At 38.2% G+C, this 24,557-nt stretch overlaps 2 protein-coding genes and 1 long non-coding RNA gene across 7 annotated transcripts; 1 reads left to right on the forward strand and 2 right to left on the reverse strand.

The window, feature by feature from the left end:
• Positions 1 to 561: 561 nt before the first annotated feature.
• On the reverse strand, positions 562 to 942 carry LOC112184627. Its single transcript, XM_024322878.1, has one exon. The coding sequence runs from the start codon at positions 940 to 942 to the stop codon at positions 562 to 564; it is 381 nt and encodes a 126-aa protein (XP_024178646.1).
• Positions 943 to 1,574: 632 nt separating this feature from the next.
• Positions 1,575 to 7,536, forward strand: LOC112183415. Of its 5 annotated transcripts, none has more exons than XR_005807029.1 (13): positions 1,575 to 1,790; positions 1,898 to 1,985; positions 3,246 to 3,335; positions 3,641 to 3,688; positions 4,415 to 4,500; positions 4,629 to 4,755; positions 4,856 to 5,014; positions 5,807 to 5,884; positions 5,964 to 6,048; positions 6,712 to 6,824; positions 6,912 to 7,034; positions 7,149 to 7,247; positions 7,353 to 7,536. It is a non-coding gene; the product is annotated as an uncharacterized LOC112183415 (long non-coding RNA). The 5 variants fall into 5 exon arrangements; XR_002929886.2 differs by having other exon boundaries at positions 1,577 to 1,790; positions 1,898 to 1,998; positions 7,155 to 7,247; XR_002929882.2 differs by having other exon boundaries at positions 1,580 to 1,790; positions 1,898 to 1,998.
• Positions 7,537 to 16,714: 9,178 nt separating this feature from the next.
• On the reverse strand, positions 16,715 to 17,747 carry LOC112183877. The gene is made up of 2 exons (XM_024322192.2): positions 17,359 to 17,747; positions 16,715 to 17,097 (listed from the first exon to the last, which is right to left on the reverse strand). Exons 1-2 carry the CDS (start codon positions 17,640 to 17,642, stop codon positions 16,785 to 16,787), a joined length of 597 nt encoding a protein of 198 aa, XP_024177960.1. The 5' UTR covers positions 17,643 to 17,747; the 3' UTR covers positions 16,715 to 16,784.
• Positions 17,748 to 24,557: the final 6,810 nt, after the last annotated feature.

Raw genomic sequence — 24,557 nt, forward strand, 5'->3', positions numbered from 1 at the left:
GCAGCACCGGGGCAGGAGGCCGCAGGTCGTGCGGTAGATGGCTGGGGCTGCAGTAGGAGGCTAGTGCGCAGAGCTGCAGGGAGAGTGCTGGGCTGCGGGCTGGTGTGCAGCACGGGCTTCAGGGAGGCGGCTGTAGGGCTGTAGGCGGGCTGGCAGCAGGCAGGTGCGCAGCAGGAGGGCTGCAAGCTGGAGGAGGTGGACTTGCTGCAGGGGGCAGCAGGGGCTGCAGTGGGCTGCTGGCCGAGCTAGGGTTTAGGGAGGAGAGGACTGCGGCAGATGTGAGAGATAGTTTTAGGGTTTTTTTCTTTTTCTTTTGGGCTAGGGTTAGAGCGTCGTACTGATAACGTGTTGTAGGAGAATGGAATTGTGTGTATTATTGATAATATGAGCCCTTTAAATAGAGAGTTACAAGGTACCAAAAGGGTAATAGAATCCGATTACAATTGAATACTTAGAACACATTCCTATTACAACTCTAAACCCTAGTTTGTAGAGGCACACATTATGTCGACATCCTTCAACAGCAATAGAATACTGCTGGTGAACTAATTATCCAACACCTTATCCCATAGGTTTGTAAAAGGATATCAATTTGTTAAACCTATCCCGAGGCCTACGAGAGATAACAGCCTTACAAACGGGGTATTTGTTAATGAATGAGTCATCTTCTTTAGCGGTAATGAAGAGCCGATACAGAATCCCATCTTGGACATCTTTGTAGTCGCCCTTGGTCACATTTTGAAACACCAACTTAATATGATCCCAACCGTAATATTCATCAACTGCCCACTTTGCAATATCTATCACAAGACAGTTTCTGATGTTCTTTATGGGCTGCCAACCACTAACCGGAACAGAGGCGCTGTTGTGGTCTGTTCCTTTTGCTACTTGAAGAGGAAAGAGGAGGGCGAGGAGTACAAGGATGTAGTGAGCAGGCAGCATGATGATAATTTTTTATTTCTTTGTATGTTGAACTGTGGAGGAGGATACATAACCAGGCTTGAAAAATAAAACTTTTGATGTGTTCAGTTAAGACTAACTGATTTGGTCTTTATGGGGTGTAGATTTTCCCTTGACTTTAGTAATTTACTATATACCAAAGATGAGTTCACTGTTCACTGCTTACTGTTCATAGAACAGTAAAGTGACGGTTCTGCCCTCCATTTTCTGTAAGCTGTTCACACAGGTACTGTTCATAGGACAGTCAAGTGATGATTTTGCCCTCCTTTGAGATTTTTTGTTTTTTTTTTTTTTGGGGGGTTTCTGCTGTGCATCGATCTTATCTTCTTTTCTGTTCTAGAGTCGGCTATTGCTGTGTATCCATTTTATCTTCTTCTCTACTCACCAATCCTCAAAAGAACGACAACCCAAAACCAAAAACAAACAGAGAGAAATACAGAAAGAGAGACCTGAAGGATTGACGACGAAAACGAGGTCACGTCGGCGAGAGGAGGAAGACTCACTTCTAGAAACAGAGTTGACGTTTTTGCCATTGCTTTGCTATTGTAATTTCAGGTTCGTAGTGGTGTCCGACACGATTTCGGCTGGGTATATGCGTCTTTGGGTATGGGAAAATGTCCTTTGCTTCACGTTTCACGCTGCCATTGCCTTCGTTTTTTTTTAGCCTCCACTGACCCTTCGAGAAGTTCCACGATTTCCAGACTTCTACTGATCTAAATCTCCAGATAAAGAAGAACGATCTAGAGAGAGATAGAGAGATCGGGTGGGTTTTTTTTTGCTTTGTACAAAGAGATAGAGAGAGAAAGAAGTAGCTTATCGAACGATCGAAGGTTTGTAGATTTTCTTTTGATGAGTTCGTTTTCTGGCTTCTTTTAAGATGTTTGGAATTTTTTTTTTCAGTTTCTGCTTAGACTGATCTTTTTGTTTTATGCGATAGAAGGGATTGTGGTGTTTTGATAGAAAGAGAAGTAAGAGTGTTTGGTTTCGATAATCTTCAGTCTGTTGCGTTGGTGGGTTTCGGGATAGTGAGTATTGCAGGTTTGGAACTTTTCTTTTGCTATGGTTTTTGTTAATTGTCGTTTTTGTTGATTGGGTGTTTTCGTTGTTGGTGGTTTTGCATTAATATGGGTTTTTATGTTTTGGGAGGTTTTGTTTGTCTTTCGATATGAAATCTGGAATCTGGGTAATTGATTGAGAGGCTTTCTGGCTGTAGTTTTATTGTTTAGCAGTTGAACGTTTTTGTGAGTTTTGGTTGTATTGGTTGCTATTAATTTTTGATCAAATTCTGCAGAATTTATTTGTGATTTATCTAATTTTGTCTTCAAATGTGCCGATGTCTTCTTTACTTTGTGAACCCCGGCCCACTGTGAAAAGAGATAAGCCCTCCATTCAAGGCTTTTTACAAAAGAAAATCTGTGATAAGTTCTATGGTCAGGAGAGTAAGGGTTAGGAGAGTGAGGGTTTTAGTTTTATTGTTTATTGTTTATGAATGCCAAGGTTTTTGTTGATTGTTACATCGTGGTTTACCTGATTTGATGCATTTTTAAACGATGGCTCATAAACATATCATGGAAATGAAAACAAATATGCATTAGGCATTTCTTCAATTTCAGGCAGAAATTTAACCTAAAGATCACCAAGGTTCTGCTATTTTTTGTAATAACTGCTGGAAACAGATTCTTACCATACACCCAAAAATTTAGACAATCTTGATTACTTTCGTATTCATTATTTCACCCAAAAGCAATTTAATTTTTTTTTTGGTCTGAAATTGAATCGGGTTTTTAAGTAATATATGTCAGATATTATATATCATTTTAATGATACTCCAGCATTATTTTGTCATTTATGTAAATTTTGTTTTCAAATGTTATGACATGTATTGTTTCTTGGTTTTTATCATAGAAATTGCAAAGTATTTGCAGTAAAGGGATGGTTTAGATTGTGGATATAAATGGTTGGAATTGCAGCTTTGTGCATCAAGGTTCGGTTTGACTGCAGCTATTGTGGGTTAATCCTTTATCTGTGTTTGGTACTTTGTGCAGTCAAATTTAAGTTATTTATGTATTTGTTTTAGTTTGGTTTGAAGACGTGTTTGAATCAATTTTCTTTGTAACATTTTGTGGTGTTTTTTTTTATCTTTTGTTTCATCATTCAAAGAGCGAGTAAGCCTTTCAGAGCTGAAGTTCCTCTTAAAGTATGTGAATGATACTATAATTTCTGACTGTTGTTAGCATCGGGTTTGTGTTGCTTCTAATAATTGTTGTTTTGTTTATGTTTTCTAGATTCTATGCAAAAAAGTGTTCGCGTGGTTCTGTTGCCGCTGTTCCTTTGCTCATTGTTCAGTATTATTTCAACGTTGTACACTTCTTTAGGTATGTGATTTTTATTCTCTTTTATTGATTAATATTTGCTATTAGCATTAATACAGATTTTCTGATGTTTTTGTCTTTATTTCTTTATTTATCTGTCTATATTTATGAAATCAGCAGGTTATCTCTTTTATTATTATAGGTATGGAAAACTGATAAAGTGGGTGATATAGAGTTGACTATTGATGTATACAGGAAGATGCAAAATATTGACTTTTTACCTTCTTTTTTTCTAGAGTTGACTGTATACCTATTGATGTATATAGGTATGAAACATATTTTTTAAGTAGTTCTCTTTTATTGTGCAGCTCTTTCGGATAGTGTTCTATCAAGCCCTTTGGCTATCTCAAATTCAGGTATCAATTTCGAGAATTATTGATTAATGAATTTTTTGTGCTAAAATTTTTCTTTTCATTCTGTGGGTGGATTTGTGCTGAATCATAATTTTGTGTTTTTTTTTTCTGATTTTTCTTTTTTTTGTTAAACCCTATTGAATCTCTGCTTTGCATAGATTCGTTAACAAACAATTGGCACTCCAGTAGATGCCGGTTCGAACATGGGGTTCTACCAGTTCGAACATGGGGTTCTACTCACAGTGACTGATAAAGCTGCCTAAATTGGTAGAAATACTTAGAATAAAATGTGTGTGTTATTTGAAATATTAAATTGAAATCGCAAATTGTGAGTTACTTCTAATGTAGCAACAATCTTAATGTAGCCTGCGCTCTGCTGCGGGAATTATTGTAGGACAACCAAAGACAGATATTGCTGCAATTAATCATATAGACATATACTGACAATAGATTGTGAGTTACTTTTACATACTGTGAGCAAATTTCAGTGATTTAATGGTTTCTTCCGTGAGTTACTTTTATATACTGTAAGCAAATTTCCAGTTTTTAGGTCATCCTTTGATCCACAGACGATAGACTTTCTGCAGATACTTCACTTTTATATACTGTGGTTTGATCTACTTTTTTGTGTCATAATTTTACATACCCTGGTTTGATCCAGGGAGAAAAGACTTTCGGTGGTATCATAACAGTTTGGAGTTCTTGGCTGACCAGTAGTTTTAAATGCAGTTATGGCACCGAAAATGAGATGCAGCAAACCACACCTGCACTTTCTTGAACCCACTTATTCCCGAAGCAAAGGAATACACAGCCGAGTAAGTTACCTCACCAAAACCAAATCTCTATGTTCTAACTACGTCATCCATACATTTCTTCTTTACCTCTTCTAATTATTATTTTCAACTCCAAAAACAGTAATACTTACAGCTTGAAAAACTGTCAGGTTTTCCAAGCCAGGAGATAAGGTGAAACTCCTTCCTCCACCGCCTAGACGGCTAACCCCAGATGAACTCAAGCAACAAGCGATGAAATTAGTTTATGAACTGAATGCTCCGAATCCTGATGCACATGTAATATCAACAAAAGAACATTTATCTTTATTTTCATTTGATCAATCATTCATATTTCATGCAAAAATGTCTAACTATTAATCTATAAATTGCATCACAGAAAGGCAGTGTTTATTGCACTGCTTCTATTTGAAGATTTTCAGTGCATAATGGGTGGTGGTACAATGCTTGCTCAAACCTGTTATAAACAGCTGAAACCGAAGGAACACACTGATGAATTAGCATGTGAAAAGCATGATGTAAAAATACCTATTCCATGGTAAGATTACTAACAATTCTAGCATCTATAGATAAAGACATCGCCAATTTAGTTGTTTTTTTTTTCATTGTTATTATTAGTTCAACTTTCCCTTGAATTAGTAGTGCTCTGTCCACAGGTATTCTTCTTTACCTGTATCTTTCTATGTGCATGTTGTAACTGTCTAAGTGTCATTCATGTTACCATATTGGCTCCCTTATAGTGAAATAGAAAGAAAGAGAGAAGTAAGCAAAAATGAGAACAGATTTCAATGTGTATGGTTTCTTTGATCATTGTTCCACCAGGAAAAGATGTTTAACGTCAACACACTGCTAAGCATCTGTTTATCCAATTTCAAAAACTATAAAATATGCCTTTGTGATATATGTTAAGTTCATAAACAAATAGTTATCAAAAAGATCTAGCACTTTGGGCCTTTAGGGTGGCACAAGTTATTTAAAAAGTTATTTAATAGATTATCTTAAGTAACAAAAGGTGTTTACTGACAAATTCAAAAGTCTCTATCTTAAAATTAGGTGCGGGAAGCTTTATATTGAAGACGAGCAAAACCTGAAAAAGTTAATATGCTATTGTATGGTCTCCCTCTAAACATCGAATGTCACTATATTAATTTTTCTCGCACCATCATATAGATTTTATTGTATAAGGTATTCCGAGAATAATTAGTATGGACTTGAACTGTAATTTGGTAAAATTGAATTTTGGTTTCTTATGATATGTTTGATAGATTTTCTTATGTTTACCATGTGCTTTGCTCGCTCATATTAACTCAACCAATCAACTGGGTTTCAGGACTTGAATGAGTGGTCTGTGCTTAAACCCCTTCCATCTTCCATCTTATGGTACAAGAAGAGATGCAGCAGCTGGAAGGTACTCCACTTTCATATTTGGAACAAATCTCACTGATCTCATTGTTACAAGTACCTACTTAGTTTGAATTCTGCAACAGGTTCCAAGTTATCATAAAAAGAGGCAGAGAATACAAAGGTATAACAGGTTCCAAGTTATCATAAGAAGAGACAGAGAATAGAAAGGTATAATTCGATTTATACAACCAAATAATCACTCTTTCTTATTGCATTAGTATCTACTTGACAATATTTCTGTAAAGGCATAAACCAAGACTCAGGTTTTAATTTCTATAATGTATCAGTTTTTAGTTAATACAAAATACATATCAGAAACCACATGATTTCATCGTGTACTCATCTTTATATACTTCTCATTTCTCTGTCCTTTATGACAGTCTTGCCTATTCTATGACCACAATGATGGCACATAAGGTCTTGGTACATGTACTTGATTTTATGTTTATATATCTCATGTTTATACTTTCATAGCCTCAGTAGAATCTTAAATACAAAGTAGATATCAGTTGATTGGGAATTAAGAATACTTATGGAGCCTAATGCAACTAAACTTTGAACTAAGTGAATTACTGTTATGCTCTCCTGGACTGGAACAAAACTTTGAACCAGGAGGTAGATCGTTTAACTTCTCTTTGTTTTTTGATTGATAAAAATCAATCTGTGCATCTCTGATCAATTAAGCTCTGAATAGAAGTACTAATAGTGATCTATTTGAATCAAAAGTACTAATAGTATTCCAGATATTGCAAATAAAACAAGTGTGCTTCCATGCCTGTAGGTAATTTTTTTGTGTGGTGCTAATCTGTGAATAATTATTTATGCTGTTAGTGGGAAGAAAATCTATCCTTCAGACAATAAGTCACGATTCCCTCCGGTGCTATGGTCCTTAATTATTGAAAGCATTGCCCAGACAAATCACAGTGTCTACAACTGAGATACAGGTTAATCCTTAAAAACTGTTGAGCAGATAGTTAAATGGCAAATCAAAGGTTGATGTGGTAGTAATTTTCTGTTGGTACTCTTTTCAGAATGGTACTAACGTAGACGTTTTTGGATCACCAACTAAAAAGGCAATTCTACACTGAGGAATTAAGATTCTATTCAATCTCGAGGATCAGAGCCCTTTCCAGTGCTCAATCTATCCATAAAAGGTAATCATCAATCATCTTCTCTTCCCATTTTACCTTCATCACTGAACAATAGCCAAATGTCTCATAGAAATCATCGCAGTATTTTGTAGTCTCATACAACAGCATTTGACACAGTTTCAGATAACTACAACTTGAATACAGCCGAAGTAGACAACACGCTCTGCTCCAGACACAGAAACAGGAAATGCAAGCGGCTTTCCATCGACTATCAGTGTGAGTATGATATATGCTATACATATTTTTCTCTTAATTATACATTCAACAAAATTTGTCAAATATCACTTCTAGAATTTAATGATCAACTATTTCACCTTGCAGGACCCCAACAATAATCTGGATCAACGTTATCTTCTCATTAGGTTTGATTTCAAGTTAATGATTTTGGTGGAGAAATTCGTGTAACGTGTTTTAATCATGCAGCCAAAAAATTCATGTATCTGACAAAAACAATATAAATATTCTGCCATGTAATGTTATAAGATCACCTTACTTAAATTGTAAATTTCGACAAAAACAATCAGTGATCAAATCAATCCCGCAGCAAAGCGCGGGCAACATTTCTAGTAACATTTTAAAGGAAGAGTTACATGTGGAACAGTTACTTCAAATAAAGCATTCATGATATCTATTGTGGACGAAATAAACTCAGCAAAGTAATTACGAGCTTATTTGTGAAGTCCTTTTTCTTTTAAGTGAGCAAATTGAACCCTCATTGGTGAACAATCTGACGAGCACATATAGTCGGTCTAAAATCGATTTTAGGGGATAATAAAAAGGCAACTAAATTCATTTCAATTGCAAATTGCAGCCTACATAAATGTTCACCCAGTAACTGACTATGAAAATAATGTTCAATCACCCTTTAATGTAAATCTAATGGTGGAGATAATTATTGTAACTGACTATGAAAATAATATTCAACCACCCTCTGATGTAAATCTATTGGTGAAGAGAATTATTATTAAGTTAAGTTGTTTTGTTTCTCACTATTAGATTTACATTTTGTGAAAAGAATTATTATTAAGTTAAATTGTTTTGTTTCTCACTATTGAATTTACATTTTTTTTAGTCAATTACTGACTGAGTGAACAATCTTACGTGCGAAAAACTCAATGCTTGCCCTTTTCAAAACTCTTGAAATGCTACGAAATGGAGCATTGAATTTTAAAATATAGAATAGGCGCCCTCCTTTCCCACTTTTATTTCAATGTTCAAAATGAAATTTTTTTTTGCTATGTAATTGGATGGCGTAATGATTATTCATTTCCATTATTTATCTATGTTCTTAGAAGAGTCATTACTTTCTTTTATTTAGTCCTACACTCCTACCCACATAAAGAACAGTTTATCATCATCTATTATTTAGATCCCAATCTGAGATCCACGTCATTCTCGTTCGAGGAAGTGGGTCATCATTTTATTTATTTATTTATTTATTTATATATTTTTAGAATGGAAATGAGTCATCTTGACTTAATTTGGATTTGGGATTCGTGTTGGCCTCCCATCTCGATTGAGCACCCGTACCTCTGGTTCTTGTTTCTTCAAGGGCCGTTAGTTCACTTTTTCATGTTCTGATAACTTTGGAGGACTTGAGCCGAATTTCATAACTAGAGTGATTACTTTTTTTCTTGTTAGGTCACTTTGTACGGTCATATCTTATGGTGAGATTGTCTAGTAGTCTGTTCACTGCTTTGATGCATTTTTTTTTCTTTCGATAACAAAAAAGATACAAAGAAAACACCACAAACAAAATAGCCTTCCCCCTGTTGCTCTAAATGGAAAGAGTAGGGGAAGGGACATGATCCAGTCTCTATAAGAGGAACAAGAGTGACCAAGAGAAGCAATATGATTTGCTACAAAATTTACTTCTAATAAACATATGAGAGCAAGATATTCAGGTAAATTGTCTTGCCAAAAGAAGAATATATTAGATAATTACTTGAATTAACCACAGAGTTGCAATAGTACCTCAAATGGAGTCAAGTAAGAGTTTAGAATCACATTCCACTTAAATATGGGAATATCGATGCTGTAATACAATCAGCAGACCATCTATAAAGAGCTAGAGATAAACGAGCACATGATTTGATGCATCTTAATACAAACTACCTTGTAATTTTTTTATTTTATTAATGAAATGTGTTGTTTTCCGCTTAAAAAATGCTAATGAGTTGTAAGTTATTATTATTTGTTGTAAATATTATTATTTATATGGCTGTCCACGTAAATACTCATTAGTTATGTACTTTGATGCAAACCCTACCTCTATATAAAGGAGGCTAATGAGACTGAATGAGAACACTTCTACTTCTTCCCTACTATTCTCTCTCCATATTCTCTCTATTTTATAACTGTTGTAGAGAAACTGAATTTGGGAGAAAATTTATGTGTATTCTCATTGATAATAAGGGCCTCTTTATATAGAGGATTACAATGCATAGAATCTCAATCATACAAGGAAAGGAATTCTACATTGATTAGGATTCTAGATCCTTCTAATTAAATCCTATTACCACTAGGTCAAGTAACCTAGAGTTTGGGTTAAACACAAATTAGGTTTTCCTTCAACACTCCCCCTTGTGTTGCCCAAACGCGGTGCTTCTCTCGTTGCCTCATTAAAAACCTTGCCGAGTAACAAAAACCCAGTGGGACAAAAATAACCTCGGTCGAAGGGGAAAAAGAGCACAACACACCCTTCACGATTCGAGACGAACATGTAGACATCTCCCCCTGATGTCTGCACCTCCCCCAGATGACTACGATCATGGGAGTTCAAATAAATTCTGCAAGCCAATTCTTGCCACATGTTTCTCGAACGTGGATTTGGGCAATGACTTAGTAAACAAGTCTGCCACATTGTCCTCAGATCGAACCTAGTTCACTTTGATCTCGAGGAGTGTCTGTTGTTGCTGATTATGCTTGGTGTTGTCGCTTTTGATGTAGCCTTGCCTCATTTGTTCAAAACAAGTAGCATTATCCTAAATGCTCGTAGGCTCATCTGTGGTAGACTTCAAACCACAATTGTTCGAACATGCGTAATTATGGATCCAATCCATATACATTCACGAACCACTTCGTGAAGAGCAATGATCTCTGCATTGTTCGAAGATATAGCGACTACAGTCTGTTCTGTAGACCTCCAAGATATCACGGTCTTTTCCCATGGTGAACACTTAACCAGTTTGGGAGCGACCTTTGTGTGGGTCAGAGAGATACCTAACATCAGCAAAACCTTCCAAAACACATGTCGTTTTGGGATGGGGATAGAGAACGCAGGCCAGCGTTGGCGGCGTACCTGGTGTGTGATGGGTCCGAATCCATCATCTCTTTGTAGGGATAGAACAAGCCCATATCATTCATACATCTCAAGTATCGAAAGATATCTTTTACACCAATCCAATTGCGTCGCGTTGGCGCAGAGCTATATCTAGCTAACAAGTTCATGGTAAATGAGATGTCTGGTCTTGTGCATTGAGCTAAGTACAATAATGCGCCTATTGTACTTAACTAGGGCATTTCTGCCCCTAGCGCATCTTCGTCATCATCCTTCAAACGAAGAGGATCCTTTTCAGGATCAAGACTACAGACGATCATGGGGGTGCTTGGAGGCTTGACCTTGTCAAAATGCCTAAGCATCTATCGACACGATGCTCAAGTTCCAAACCGAGACATAATCGTGTTCTCCCAAAATCCTTCATCTCAAACTACAGATTTCAAGTGTTCAGCGGTTTCCCTTAACTCTTTAAAGGCTTCTAATGAAGATCATGTCCAACATGAACCGCGATAGAATCTGAAACTTGTCATAGAAACGCGTGGGCATATCCCTTCCCAATCAAGTAGTCACTTTAGTGAGCGTTTCAACCTCTTTGTAAACGCGCTCCATGGTCAAGAACCTCTTGACTTGGGTAAATGAAGTTCGCCATGAACATTCATGTATGTTCCGTATCTAGATCCCTATAGAGATACGTAGTGACCATATTTGTAAGCTGCATGTTCAGTTATTCGGAAACTACCAAACTGACAGGGTAGTGGAGTGCAATGACATCCATTACGAGAGAATATGTCTCATCGTAGTCGATTCCAGGTCGTTTTGTGAGAAGCCTTGCGCCATAAGGCGAGATTACCATATCTTTTTCTCATCACGCTTTCTAACGAAGACTCATTAGTCAACAGGTTTTATGTTAGGAGGTGTTGGCATCTCTAGCTCGAAAACCTTCCTCTTCGTTAGAGAATTCATCTTAACCTGGATCGCATCTTTCCATTTAGGCCAAAAACTCTCTACGTTGGCATTCATTCATCAACGGAGCGTGGTTGGATATCATCGGACTCAGCAAACTCATGCGCAACAAAATGCGTAACTACATCATCAATTCTGATGGAGTTTCTATCCCACGTCTCATGTACACTAGTGTAAGTTTCATAGAGCTCTATATTCTCAGGAATAGGGTTTGACGTTGAGGCGTCCCCCAACGATAACCATAACCCGGAAGATACTCATGAGACGGATTTTGAGTCATGATGATTAAAGGATTGGAATGTGCCAAAGTATCCTTCGAACCCACGGGCCTCCCACGCATCCTAGCTGGGGCCATGGCCTGTAACGCCAGAGTGCCACTCTCTTTGGCATTGGCGCCATGCCTACCTCCGTGTAGGGTGGCACGTACGTCCTCTCGTAGGGACGTCCTTCCTTGCAGGCATGTTTGCAGCATAATTGTGTGATCTCGTCACTTTAATAGGGATCAAGATGAGACATAGTGGGGACAGACTACGACAATTCCTGTCGTTCCTGTTGAACATTCGTGTTCTTATCTCCCCCTAACGACGGGAAGACTGTCTCATCAAAGTGACATCCGAAAAACTAGCGGTAAGGAGATCGCCTATCAAGGGCATTTAAGTGGCGGACGATTGTTGGAAGCGCAAATCCAACGTAGTTGCCCATTCGTCTGTAAGGACCCATCATAGAGCGTTGTGGCTGCGCAATTGGCACAGAAATGACTCACTCAAATGTGCGTAAGTACAAAAGACGTGTACCCAGTCACTAGCTGTAACGCATAGGTACATTGAGTGGCGATAGGTCGTAGACGAATTAGTATAGCTGCATGCGATATTGCATCACCCCAAGCGGATGTAAGAAGATTGGTGCGCATTACCAATGTTCGGACTACCATCGTAGTCGTGTCCGCGAGACCAATTGGGTGTGTACATGGGAATGTGATGTCCAACATCAAACCCATTGCAATATCCATCGAAAGTCTTTCGATGTAAACTCTCTAGCATAGTCAAATCCAATTGACTGAATAGGATGATTCGGGGAGTGAGCCCGTTGTCACATGATATGTGCTAAGAGTGTAGCATAAGTAGCATTTATAGGTGGACAATGGCACAACACGTGACCGGCGTGTTAGCGTGTCAACCAACATCATGAAATATTTAAGCGTCCGCAAGTTGGTTGAATCAATCCACAAAATCCCTATGGATTCTTTGTAAGAACAGAATGAGTATTGTCATATCTTTTGCATAGGACGGTCTCAGTCCTAATTTCCCTAAGGAACGGGCTTAGTAAAACGAGCGAGAGGCCTTCGAAGCAACCAATGAGGATTTTGGTTAGGCCTAAGCGTCTGTAGCGCTATTAGAAGCAAAATGTGTGACTACATCTCCCATCATGGCGTGGGAGCCATGGAAATTAGCATGTATGGCGTCATGGCCACTAGGAGGAACAACCATGGCGTTATGCCCATGGTTGGTGCCATTTATGGCGGCATCTTGCTTCATGTTGCTCCAAAGGAATGATGTCCATGTGAAGTCTTTTGTAGACGGATCATCATATCATGACTAGGATGATCTGTCCTGTCCTGACAAAGCCAATATGTGTCTAAATCCAAGAGATCTTCTCTCATAACTTTATTGGATTTAATAGCTCGAATAGTGACATAGAGTCCACTAGAGAGACACATAAACTTCTCTAAGATGCGTCTTTGTTCGCAATCATTAGAGGTAATGCAAAGGAACTCATTTCCGTTCTCTACATGCATTTTCGCATGGAATTCGTTGGCTATTCATAGAGTACTATTTTCCCTAAGAGCGTAGAGAGTTTCTGTGACAACTGTAATCAAGGTGCATGCCATTTGGCAAATGGAACTTGGGCTATTCCATGTCCTTGAATTAATACTGATGGTCTAGCCATCGTAGTCACAAAGTCATATGCTCAGAATCAAAATTGAGTCATAATGAAAAGAACTCGAAATTGTATTCATAAGCCAACGAAATACATCATTGTTTCTATGATTAAAGAAAATCTAATCCAATAAAAAGGAATATGGCAATCGCCTACATCTCTTGAAAATAAAGACTTAAACAGAATTGGCGATCTATTGATCCCAGCCAGATTTGTAGTCTTCAACCCTTCACTCTAGATCATCTTCTTGATCTTCTTGTTCCACATAGTGAGCTTCTCTTGCTTCACAATATGCTTTGTAGGCGGTGACCAGTTCTTCACGAGCTCTACAAATGTGTGCCCAATGCTCAGACACTCCACATCGAGAACATACATCTCTTTGCTCGAACTCCATTGATTGAGGCGCTTTGAAAGCATCATTTAGATGGCTCTTAGTGTTGGTGGCGCCACCAACATGGCCAGAGGCATTGCCTCCCTCTCTCTTTCCACGTTTACCTCTTCGGTTCCGTGTTCGCCTATTTTGGCGGTTACCTTCCCAAGTAGAGCAATTATATGGATCAGAATGTCCAGAAGTATACCTAAGATTAGGGTTTTGCTCTTGGCGCCCTCTCTTAGAGGTGCGACTATAATTGGATTCCGGAATATGCTCTGTTTCCACATATCTCGAATTATAGTTCTTCACAAGGATATTGTCATGCTTTTCAGCGACATTTATAGCTCCAATGAGCTCATGAAACCTTGTGATCCGTCTTGCATTTACATCGATTCGATAGTTCTTAGCAACCATCAATGCAGAGACGGGGAAGGTAGAGAGAGTCTTCTCAATCAACATCGCATCTGTGATCTCTTTACCACAGAATTCCATTAAGGATTTAATGCGAAGTGCTTCCGAGTTATAGTCAAGAACTGACTTGAAATCACAGAAGCGGAGGCTATGCCATCTCACTTCTAGGTCAGGAAGCAAGGAGTCACGGACGTTGCCAAATCTTTCTTCGAGTGAGACCCACAGCTTTCTGGGGTCTTCTTCATTCATATACTCGTACTGGAGCGAATCATCCATATGACGAGTCATTAGGATGATGACTTTCGCCTTATTTGCCTCTAAGGCTGCTCTATTTGCTTCCAAAGCTTGAGCTTGCTCAACAGTTAGCACGTCCTGGCTAGGCTCGAGAATCATATCCAGGATTCTATCAGCCTTGAGATGCTGGCGGATATCACGAACCCACCTGTGATATCTAGAGCCAGTTGTTCCCAATGGAGCAAAGTCCAATTTGTTCAGGTTACTCATCCTGAAAGAGAACAAGAAATTAGGGTTAGTTTCGGAGCGAAATAGGCTACCACGAAAACATATGAAATTTCTGAGCGTAATCGCTTCCAAGAAATTAGGAATTTCCGAGCGTAGTCGCTTCCAAGAAATTAGATTCCAAGAGATATTGGATTAGATCGAAACAATGATGTGTTTGTGGTCGATCATAACTTCTCAACAAACTCTAAGTTTGGAGGACTCTACAAGCTCCAAGCTTGGAGTGAGCACGAACCCCCACAGTTCGGCTATTGGTCTCCCCTATGAAGAAAGGGGGGTAGAAGAAGGGATTTTGGAAGTCCCCGAGAAAAGAAGAAGAAATTGAAGGAAAAACTTCAAAAACAGGAACTTTTAGAAAAGTTTACCTTAAAAGATGGCCGGGGAAAAATGTCACCGAAAATTACTGTAGCAAGCACTGTAGCAGAGGGCTGTAGCAGCCGAAGTACTGTAGCAGACCGAAAAGTTGTCCAGAAAAGTCGCCGGAAGTACTGTAGCAGGGGGGGGGGGTGGTAACTGTAGCACGTTACTGTAGATGCGGAGGTTTCTGGGATTTGAAGGCTACGATTATAGGGTTTCAGGGTTAGGGCTCGTGCTGATAACGTGTTGTAGAGAAACTGAATTTGGGAGAAAATTTATGTGTATTCTCATTGATAATAGGGGCCTCTTTATATAGAGGATTACAATGCATAGAATCTCAATCATACAAGGAAAGGAATTCTACATTGATTAGGATTTTAGATCCTTCTAATTAAATCCTATTACCACTAGGTCAAGTAACCTAGAGTTTGGGCTAAACACAAATTAGGTTTTCCTTCAACAATAACATTATTATTATTATTATTATTATTATTATTATTATTATTATTATTATTATTATTTTGTAAGTTCGGCGTTACTTGAGCCAAATACATAGACAACATATATTAACCATCTCTCTTCTACAATAGTATTCGTCGGCTCCCTTTGAGAGAAACCCTACCTCGGCGGCTACCAAAGTGCAATCTTCTCGTCCAGTAGCGGTCCTAGCACCTCGGCTGGCCTTGGCCTCGCTGATGTCATGTGGTTCTGCTGTCAGACGGGGACTGAATGAGCTGTTCCGGTTGTCCTTTGATTGGGTTGCTCAAGTTTCTGCAGGTGATGGTGGTTTTGAGTTTTCAGGCATGAGATCTCTGGGAGGTGGCCGATCTCGTGTTGATAGAGGCTGGGATTGACGGTGCGATTCGAATTCGTTTGGCAGCGTCGATCGGGGAAGGTGAAATCGAGATGGATTTGGTGATGTAGCTTAGGGCGGTGCGGTTTCATTGTGTTTCTTGTGGGGGTGGGTTTCGCCAGGTTTTTCAGGCATGGCTAACTGGGGCGATCTTGGGGCAGCGGGGATATGACGGAGCAGGCACTGGGGCAGGGCTGCTCTGGTGATGCGGCTTGTTGCGGCGGTGGTTTCGTCATACTTCTTGTGGCGGCTTGTTTTGTCGGGTTTTCTGGCATGGTGAACTGTGGCGGACTCGGGGCGGCGGGAACAGGACTAAGCAGGCAAGGGGGTTGGGCTGTGCTGGTGGTTGGGTGGTCTGGCGGTGGTGGTTGGATCTCGGGCCATGACATGCTTGTTGGGCCTTGAGTGAACCTTCCTCTTGGGCTACTTGGATTGCAGAATTTTGGGCTAGGGTTTTTTTCCCTTGGCCCATTTTTATGTTTTTAGTTAGTCTAATATTACAATAATTCCTTATATTAGGAAACTAGACATTTTTATGCTCTATGTCTCTCTACTGTCTCTGGAGTAGTACCGAAAGAGGATATCCGCTATTTCTACGTAGTTGAATGTAAAATGAGTATGACTATATGTATGTACTATCAGTGGGTACTACCACTAGCTTCTTGTCTGTCTATGACAGCGGAAGGGTATGTAACGGCCTATTCTGACTTGTGAGGAATATAAATGTTTGAATTCATTCAAAAAAATAGACAACATATATATTAATCAACAACTTTGTCAGTTATCTTTTTTTCAATTATATTAACAACTGAAAATTGCAAGTAGTCTTTCGTGAATCGTCATTAAATAGTATCGGGCAAATTGTTAGTTTAACACGTGAAAAATGAAAAACCAATCGATTATTAATGAATGGGATGTTAAATTGTGACACAACTATACCGATCATTGAGGGATATATGTCATCTCAACATTATCAGACCAAACGAAAATGAAGAATAAAAACGTGTTCTCAAGTTTCAACAAAGATTTCGTATTAAATGTATATGCTGGGTACGTACGTTAAACTTTCTTCGTTACAGAAACTGTAGGGACATTATTGTTAATAATACCTAAAGAGGTGCCTCTTCTACTGGAAAGAGATGCAGATGACAAGGGACCTCTCGAGGCCTTCTTGACTTTAGATATGGTGGCCTTAGGAATTAGAGTGTATGATCTTTGGGTACCTAAGCCACCACCATAGCTCTTGCATGATTTTAGTGCTTTTGATCTCTGATACGGAGTCTCTTTCTTTGCAAGATCTTCAATACTATTCACTTTTGATAAAAATGTAAAAGACTGACTCTTGCCTTGAAAATACTTAGAAAGCCCTCTCCTGCAAATGCATAATTAGAAGTTCGGTCCGTTAGCCTTGATAATATAACAAGAAATTCACCAGAAAACTAATCAAATGGTCTGTTCGTCCAGAAATTCTTAGACGTATGAAACTTATTAAGATGGTTTTCTTTTTCCAGTTTAATTGAATATAAAATCATGCAAAATATGTATCGATGAGAAATATGCCAAAACTACCCCAAATTAAGATATGAGTTTTCATCGTTTCAAAAAAGATATGAGTTTTCATCTTTTTTCTTACTTGATGGGCAACTGGGCCATGAGATCTGAAAAGTCGTACAGAGATCCACCAGAACGCAAGGAAGAAGAACACGAGGACGATGCCGATGAAGATGCATCATCCACAAAGTCTGATGAATATGTAGATCGATTCGATGTCGTCGAAGTGGTGTCGGACATATCAGCACGATCATGGTCGTCATCTCCTTCCACGATCTCCCAACTATCTTCCCTTTTCGCGTAGTTATCATATTGGCTGATCGAGTATGCACCCTCAACCATTTGTTTTCCAGTACCTTCACCCATGAATATATGGCCGCTATTAGAACTTATGAAGAAGAAGAAGATGAAGAAACTTATGGATGCTATGGCTTCAAAGAAAATTCATATGCAAGATTGAGCTTTTAGAATATATGAGGGTCAAATATATATAGGTAAGAACATATCCAACACGTACGAAAGTGTTCATGGATTAGGTTGGTTACTTCATACATTGATAATACTCATGACAAGTGATGACATGGAAATTTTATGATTTTAATTGGTTTTTATCTCATATTAAAACGAAATAGAAGATTCTATTGGCTTGTGTTTCATATTTTTAAATTCTCAGAACCACTAATTAACCTAGGCAGCATGCAAGTTTCATGCACTGCTTGTTTCCCAAGCATATATTCTGCTTATTGAAATTGTTTATCTATTTGTTTCTTATATCAGTCATTGCCTTATCCTAAGATTCCTCATTATCTTCTCATATGGTTTGAATTTGTTGACCTTCTTCTTATTATTGTACGAAGAAGCAGAAAAGAGGATAAGCTCTGTGTCGTTTAAGCCACCCACGCAACCGAGTCACCCATACAATGAAGACTATTAAAAATCTTCCATTTTTAATATAGGACATGGGCAACGATTAAGAAATATTAATTCACGAGTGGGTCAATTAGAAAATTTGTTTCTAGATGTACCAACATTAGGACGCATTGCTTGGATAAGTATGGGCATACACCAACATGCCTTGGGGCTTCGGCTACTCCCTTATCAAGAAACATGGGAACATGTTCAGAATATTTGAAAGAATTCACTTCTTCTCGATCGTCCCATCTTTTATAGAATAATTATTTTATAATTTAAATTATCACGTCGTGGTGTGAGTCAATAAAATTGAGTTATATGATCAATTAATATTTTTCTTTTTATATCATGAGGGTCAATAATATTGGACAAGACTCCTGTAATATCATTTATAATGTTTACAGTGTAGGGCTGCCAATCGGTCGGTTCGAATCGGTTATAGGTATTACCAACTTCAAAACCAAAGCTTTCGGTTTCAAAACTGAGTTACCAATTACCAACCAAAATTTTCGGTTGTTAATTATATCTACCAAATTCGGTATTTCGGTTTTCGGTATTACCAACTTTAGAACAACTAATTCTTTATAATATAAATTAGAATGAACAAAACTAGGTTTTTGAATTTTATAGTCATAAAATTTGTATTTATCTACTAATTATAGCTTTCTTTTGTATATATGACATCAAGTTTTAGCAATTTTCAATAAAACTAGGTTATTTAACCATTGTTGACTAGGTTACTTAAAATACATATACTATTAATGTAGTATATGTAGTAATGTTCATACTATTATAAACGTTTTTATGTTTATTTCTTAATATACATGTATGTGTATTGAAAACTGTAGTATATAAATCTAATATTTAGATAATCGGGAGATTCGGTATTTACCAAAACCAAACCAACTTTTTCTGTAATTTTCGATTTCGGTTTTATCGGTCTCGGTTACCAAAAAGTCGGTTTACCAAACCTAAAACATCGGTTGGTATTCGGTCAGTTTGGTAATTACCAAACCAAGTGGCAGCCCTATGTTTACCCGTAAATTTTCTGTTTTGTATATTAAATACATAACCTTTTTTTGAAAGCCAATGAGATGAGGACTTTGAAGTTAATTAAACACATAACCTTTCTCTCTTGGAAAGTTTCCTTTTTTATTGAGTCAGCTTTCTATGGCAATATATTGCAATGGATCCTCGAGGATTTTGGTAGTAGCAGATTAATTAGATTCCTTAATGGTTTAGATTTTTGTTTGACATTTTATCCAACATTTTTGGCATTTTGACTTGAGAGATTATTCAGAGCACCGCCGTGCACTTGCACCAACATAAATGAATGGTTAGATTGCATTAAATATACTTTTTGTTTATTAAAAATAAAGTTGATAATAAATATCAAGGGTTGAGATTATTTTATAAGGGTTGGGTCACTTGCACTGTCGGTGCATAGAATAATTTCCATTTTGACTTAGCTACCAATAAGGAATTCAAAGGTCGTTACACTTGATGGTTTAGTACTTCTTCTTTTGCTTCTCCCTCGGGCACAAACATGACCGATTTTCTCTGGCCATCAGTCAACTTCAAGAAGAATTATTTGTTCTGATCCAATATACCGATAAAATGTCCATTACCGAGGAAAGAAAAAAAATCAATAAAAACCTTTTTTTTTAGAATTAAAAAAATTTATTTGCTTATCATAACCCGGGCGAAGGTGTTAAAACTGCTGAAACACTAACAAAAAACAAAAAAAATAGAGATTTTGTCCATTTACCTTAATTCTAGATTTTTTTTTTCCCACTTACCCCATTAACTTTTCGTAATTCCCCTTTACCCATAAAGACTCTAATAAGATATTCACTAATACCCAATTAAGTTTTGTTTTTTGGTTGTTTTTGAGACTATTTTATCCTCACATCTTTGTTACATAACCAGAGAGAGAGAGAGAGAGAGAGAGAGAGAGAGAGAGAGAGAGAGAGAGAGAGAGAGAGAGAGAGAGAGAGAGAGAGAGAGAGAGAGAGAGTACCCCATTAAGTTTTCGTAATTCCCCTTTACCACATTAAGTTTTCTTAATTCCCCTTTACCCATAAAGACTGTAATAAGATATTCACTAATACCCAATTAAGTTTTGTTTTTTTGGTTATTTTTGAGACTATTTTATCCTCACATCTTTGTTACATAACCACAGAGAGAGAGAGAGGAAGAGAGAGAAGCCATAAGAGACTTCACCGGAGACCGGTCATCGGTGGCGGGATTCTGGCCACTGGCTGTCGGATTTCGACCAACGATCTTGGGAATCTAGTTACCGGCAAGATTCCCGTCACTGGCCTCCGGATTCCGGCCACCAATTGCTACCCACCTGATTTCTCTAAAAACCTCGCTAGATGTCCCTAAAGAGGTGGTCGAAAAGGTCTATTGCCCCCCAATAGACCTTTATTGGGGGCAATAGAGGTTTATGAAACCTCACTGGAAGTCCCCAAAGAAGTTTTCGGAGATCTCATATAGGACCAGAGAGGTTTATTAACCCCCCCCCCCCCTCAATAGACCTGTATTGCCCTCTAATAGACTTTTCGGTCCCCAGAGTATGAACTAATCTCCCTAAAATTAGACAAATAAAACTTTGATTAAGGGAAAAAACGAGGAGATTACATTAATTCAAAACATTTATTTTCCCCCCAATTAAAATCAATTGCCTATAAACATCTATTGTCCCCCAATAAAACTTGTTTTTTTTTTCTTTCTTTCATTAAATGCATTATGCCCCGTTTTATCCAAAAAAAAGAAAAAAAAAAAGAAAAAGGATGCCATCCTTTCGAGAGTGTGAAGACGGGCTAGATCTCAGATGAAGGAAAAAAAATTGTTGAGGGATCCGGTCTTCCAGGAGCTACGTCCTCGTCTCCGGTGAAGAATCAACCGGAAGGTCCAGATCCGGAGCTTTCTGGAGGAGAGTTCAAGCTCCAGCTGGAAGATCAGGTCACCATGCATCCTGCTGATGAGTTCTTCTCCGGCCGAAAGCTAATGCCTCTCCACATCTCCTCCGTCAAACCTCCAGTCAACGAGCTTTCGTCTTTGGAGATCAGATCACCTGTGCTTTAGAGCTCCACCTCGCTCAGCCGAAACGACGAAGCTTATTTCGGTTCCTCGCCATGCTGGACTCGAGAAAGACGACCTGCAGTGCCGTGCGAGCAACTACTCACCAGAGCCTCCATCATGGAGCGAGCCGGGCTCGAAGACTCGGGGTTCAGAATCCGACCGGGGGCGGCGAGAGAGAGAGAGAGAGAGAGAGAGAGAGAGAGAGAGAGAGAGAGAGAGAGTGGCATGACAATGGCTGTAGTTTATTAATTATGCTGATGGGATATTTGTCATTTCTCTTTAAATTATGTTAGTGAAAAGAAAAATATATTGCTGGGGTAAGTGGATAATTTTGACCAATTTTGATATTTTGGATAAAGGACCCAAAAAAATAACCTTCGAGAGAAGCAACAGGGTTACCTAAACAATAACATGGTCATTAGATGGAGAGATTATTCAGAGCACCGCCGTGCACTTGTACCAACATAAATGAATGGTTAGATTGCATTAAATACATTTTTTGTTTATTAAAAATAAAGTTGATAATAAATATCAAGGGTTGAGATTATTTTATAAGGGTTTGGTCACTTATACCGTCGGTGCATAGAATAATTTCCACATTAGATGACCTTTAGCCACATTTATCGAGATCTATGTTGTTTACCACTTTACTTGAACTTTCAGTATTTATTAATGGGTACGTAAAGTTCACTGGCACGTGTAGAAATTTAAGTCAATTAACACATTAGCACTTCAAATTTTAAATTATCATCATACTCGTAGTTCATTATTCAATTTGACACCTTGGTTGACCAAAGTTTTTTCCTGTTTTTAAATTGTTTGACACAATATTCTTCATTTTAATGAAAAATTTGATGGAATGTACTAAAGTAAATGACATAATATGAAGTTGAACTATCAAATGACAATTTTGAAATTTGAAGTACCAAAGTGTTGATTAACTTAGGTTCTGGCTGTGATTTTTTTTTTTTCCTCCATTAAGTTTCCTACTACATAGTGAGTAGAGCAGATGCATCTTAGGGATTTTGCAATTTAATATTTTGGGTTATATGTTTGATATTCGTAGTTCTTAGTAAGTTTAGTTGAATGCAGGTGGATGATTAAACTTTTTATGTTGAAAATGTTCAAAAATTCTAATTTGGAGTATTCATTCTAGAGTTTTTCTGTATTGATATATCAAGTATATTAGTTCGATACAGTGGTAGAAATGTTGGAGTTGTGCGTAGATAACCTAAGGTGTGAAGGGTCAATTGATTCTCCTCAATTTTTTAAAGATCTTTTTATTATTTAAAAAAAAAAAATTTTTAGGGCAACAGAAGACTAGTCCATTGATATTAAATCATATGACCTCACTCAATCAAGCTTGAGACGTCCGAGCACCACTCATATTACAAATCAGTGCTCATGTAAAAGTGACTAAAGTCCATAGCGGAAACTCCAAAACTAAAATCCTAAAGGAACTGCTGAATCAAAAAAATAGAATTTAAAAACGCCCTACCCCTACGCTGCCCTAAAATGGTACCAATGTCTTGAAAATCGAGACGCCTAAGACCTTTTTGGTGTACGTCGCAACATTTAACACACCCACAACAACATTCTAGGAACATGCATAGGACTAAGAGCATGACGGACCACCCCAAGAAGGCCCAAACCCAACCCGAGAGTGAGAGAATAGGGAAATTGGGCTAACCTAGGCCCAATTCACTAAACTACATCTATGCAGCCCATGAAGGCAGAGGCCCAAAGACCCACTGCCTAAACCCTACGTTCCCACACCCCGCCGGCCAAATCTGGAACCTCCAAGAAGCCCGTCAGCCACCGCCTAGTCAATCCGGCTCGCTACAATGGTCTGACCCCTGCAAGCACGAACCAAAAGCCTCATCAGGTATCCCGAAAGCTAATCTTTAGCAGTCTCCGACCGCTCTCCTCCTCTAGATCCGAGAGCGTGCCGCCTACCTCCTCCTAGTCAACCTTGAAACCGCCTCAGAACAATAACATGTTGCGCTTGCAAACCCAAAGAGGAATCTGAACCTTCAACTTTCTCGTTCGGCCAAATCACCTCCACAAACGCACGAAGTAGGTGAAGCCGTTTCCTTCTACCACTTGCAGCGCCAGAGCACCCTGCTGCAGACGGGATTGGAGCACCGCTGCACTGCTACGCGAAATCTAGAAGGTTTTCGGTTTTCGCTCCTGAAAAACGGGAGCCTTTTTCTAAATAAACACTTTGTTCAATTTTTAAAGATCTTAATTAGTATTGATTACTAAATATTACTAAATTCGTGTCCAGCATGCAGTCATTGAAACTGATTGTCTCTTGGCAGTTCAAGACTTGGCTCGGACTGATGTGAATCTGTCGGAACTCAATAATCTAGTTCATGACATACAACAAGCACTAGAAGATATGCAGGGTGTCCAAATCAGTTTTGCGTCCCGGTCCTGCAACAAAGTGGCGCACAGACTAGCAAGTCTAGCTTTTGACGATGGCCAGAGTGAGATTTGGCATGGAAATACTCCCAGTTGTATTCTTGACTTGATTACACAGGATTGTAACCCAATTCAATAATTCCTTCAATGAAAGTTAGTCTCTTTGATTCAAAAAAAAAAAAAAAGTATCCTTAAACATTTGAAAAGGAATGAAAAAAATTTACACTAATAAAACGGTCAGTCAAATTAATTAATACATATTTTTAGAAGGTTTTCTTACTTTATTGATTTCATAATTTTATTTTTCATTAAGTGCGGTCAATTAAATTAATACATATTGAACGTATTTCAAGACATAGCACTCTCGATTCAACATAATTTTAATGTGGTCCTTCAATTTACATATGAGAAATTATATATACACACCTTTTTTATTATTATTATTATTAATACACATCCCTATCTTGCTTGTTTTTTAGAGTAAATTAAATTCCAACAATACCCTAGAAACACTGAAAGCATAAAAAGATGATATTGCTCTTTTGAGTTAGGGGTTTTCTTGTTAATGTTGTATCATTGCTATGACTTTTCTCAGGGAATATGCGTTCAATTCTCGGTTTTCAAGTTGTCAACCGAATGGTGAACTACCCTTACATGTGGGCCATTGTTTTTAGACACGGTCTCGAAGAGGGTGGAGTGGTGCTTCTTGACCATTGACCATGAGGATTTATCATGATTCTTATGATCGAATGCTATTCAGTAGTCCAACGGAAAATAGCAATTTTTGTGGTTAAAATTTGAGCGTTATTGGCTCATGATATCTGTAACTGTTGTGTCAATGTTGGATATTTCTCTAAT

This window comes from Rosa chinensis, chromosome 2 (genome assembly GCF_002994745.2).
Source record: "Rosa chinensis cultivar Old Blush chromosome 2, RchiOBHm-V2, whole genome shotgun sequence".
In the NCBI taxonomy this organism is placed as follows: Eukaryota; Viridiplantae; Streptophyta; class Magnoliopsida; order Rosales; family Rosaceae; genus Rosa; species Rosa chinensis.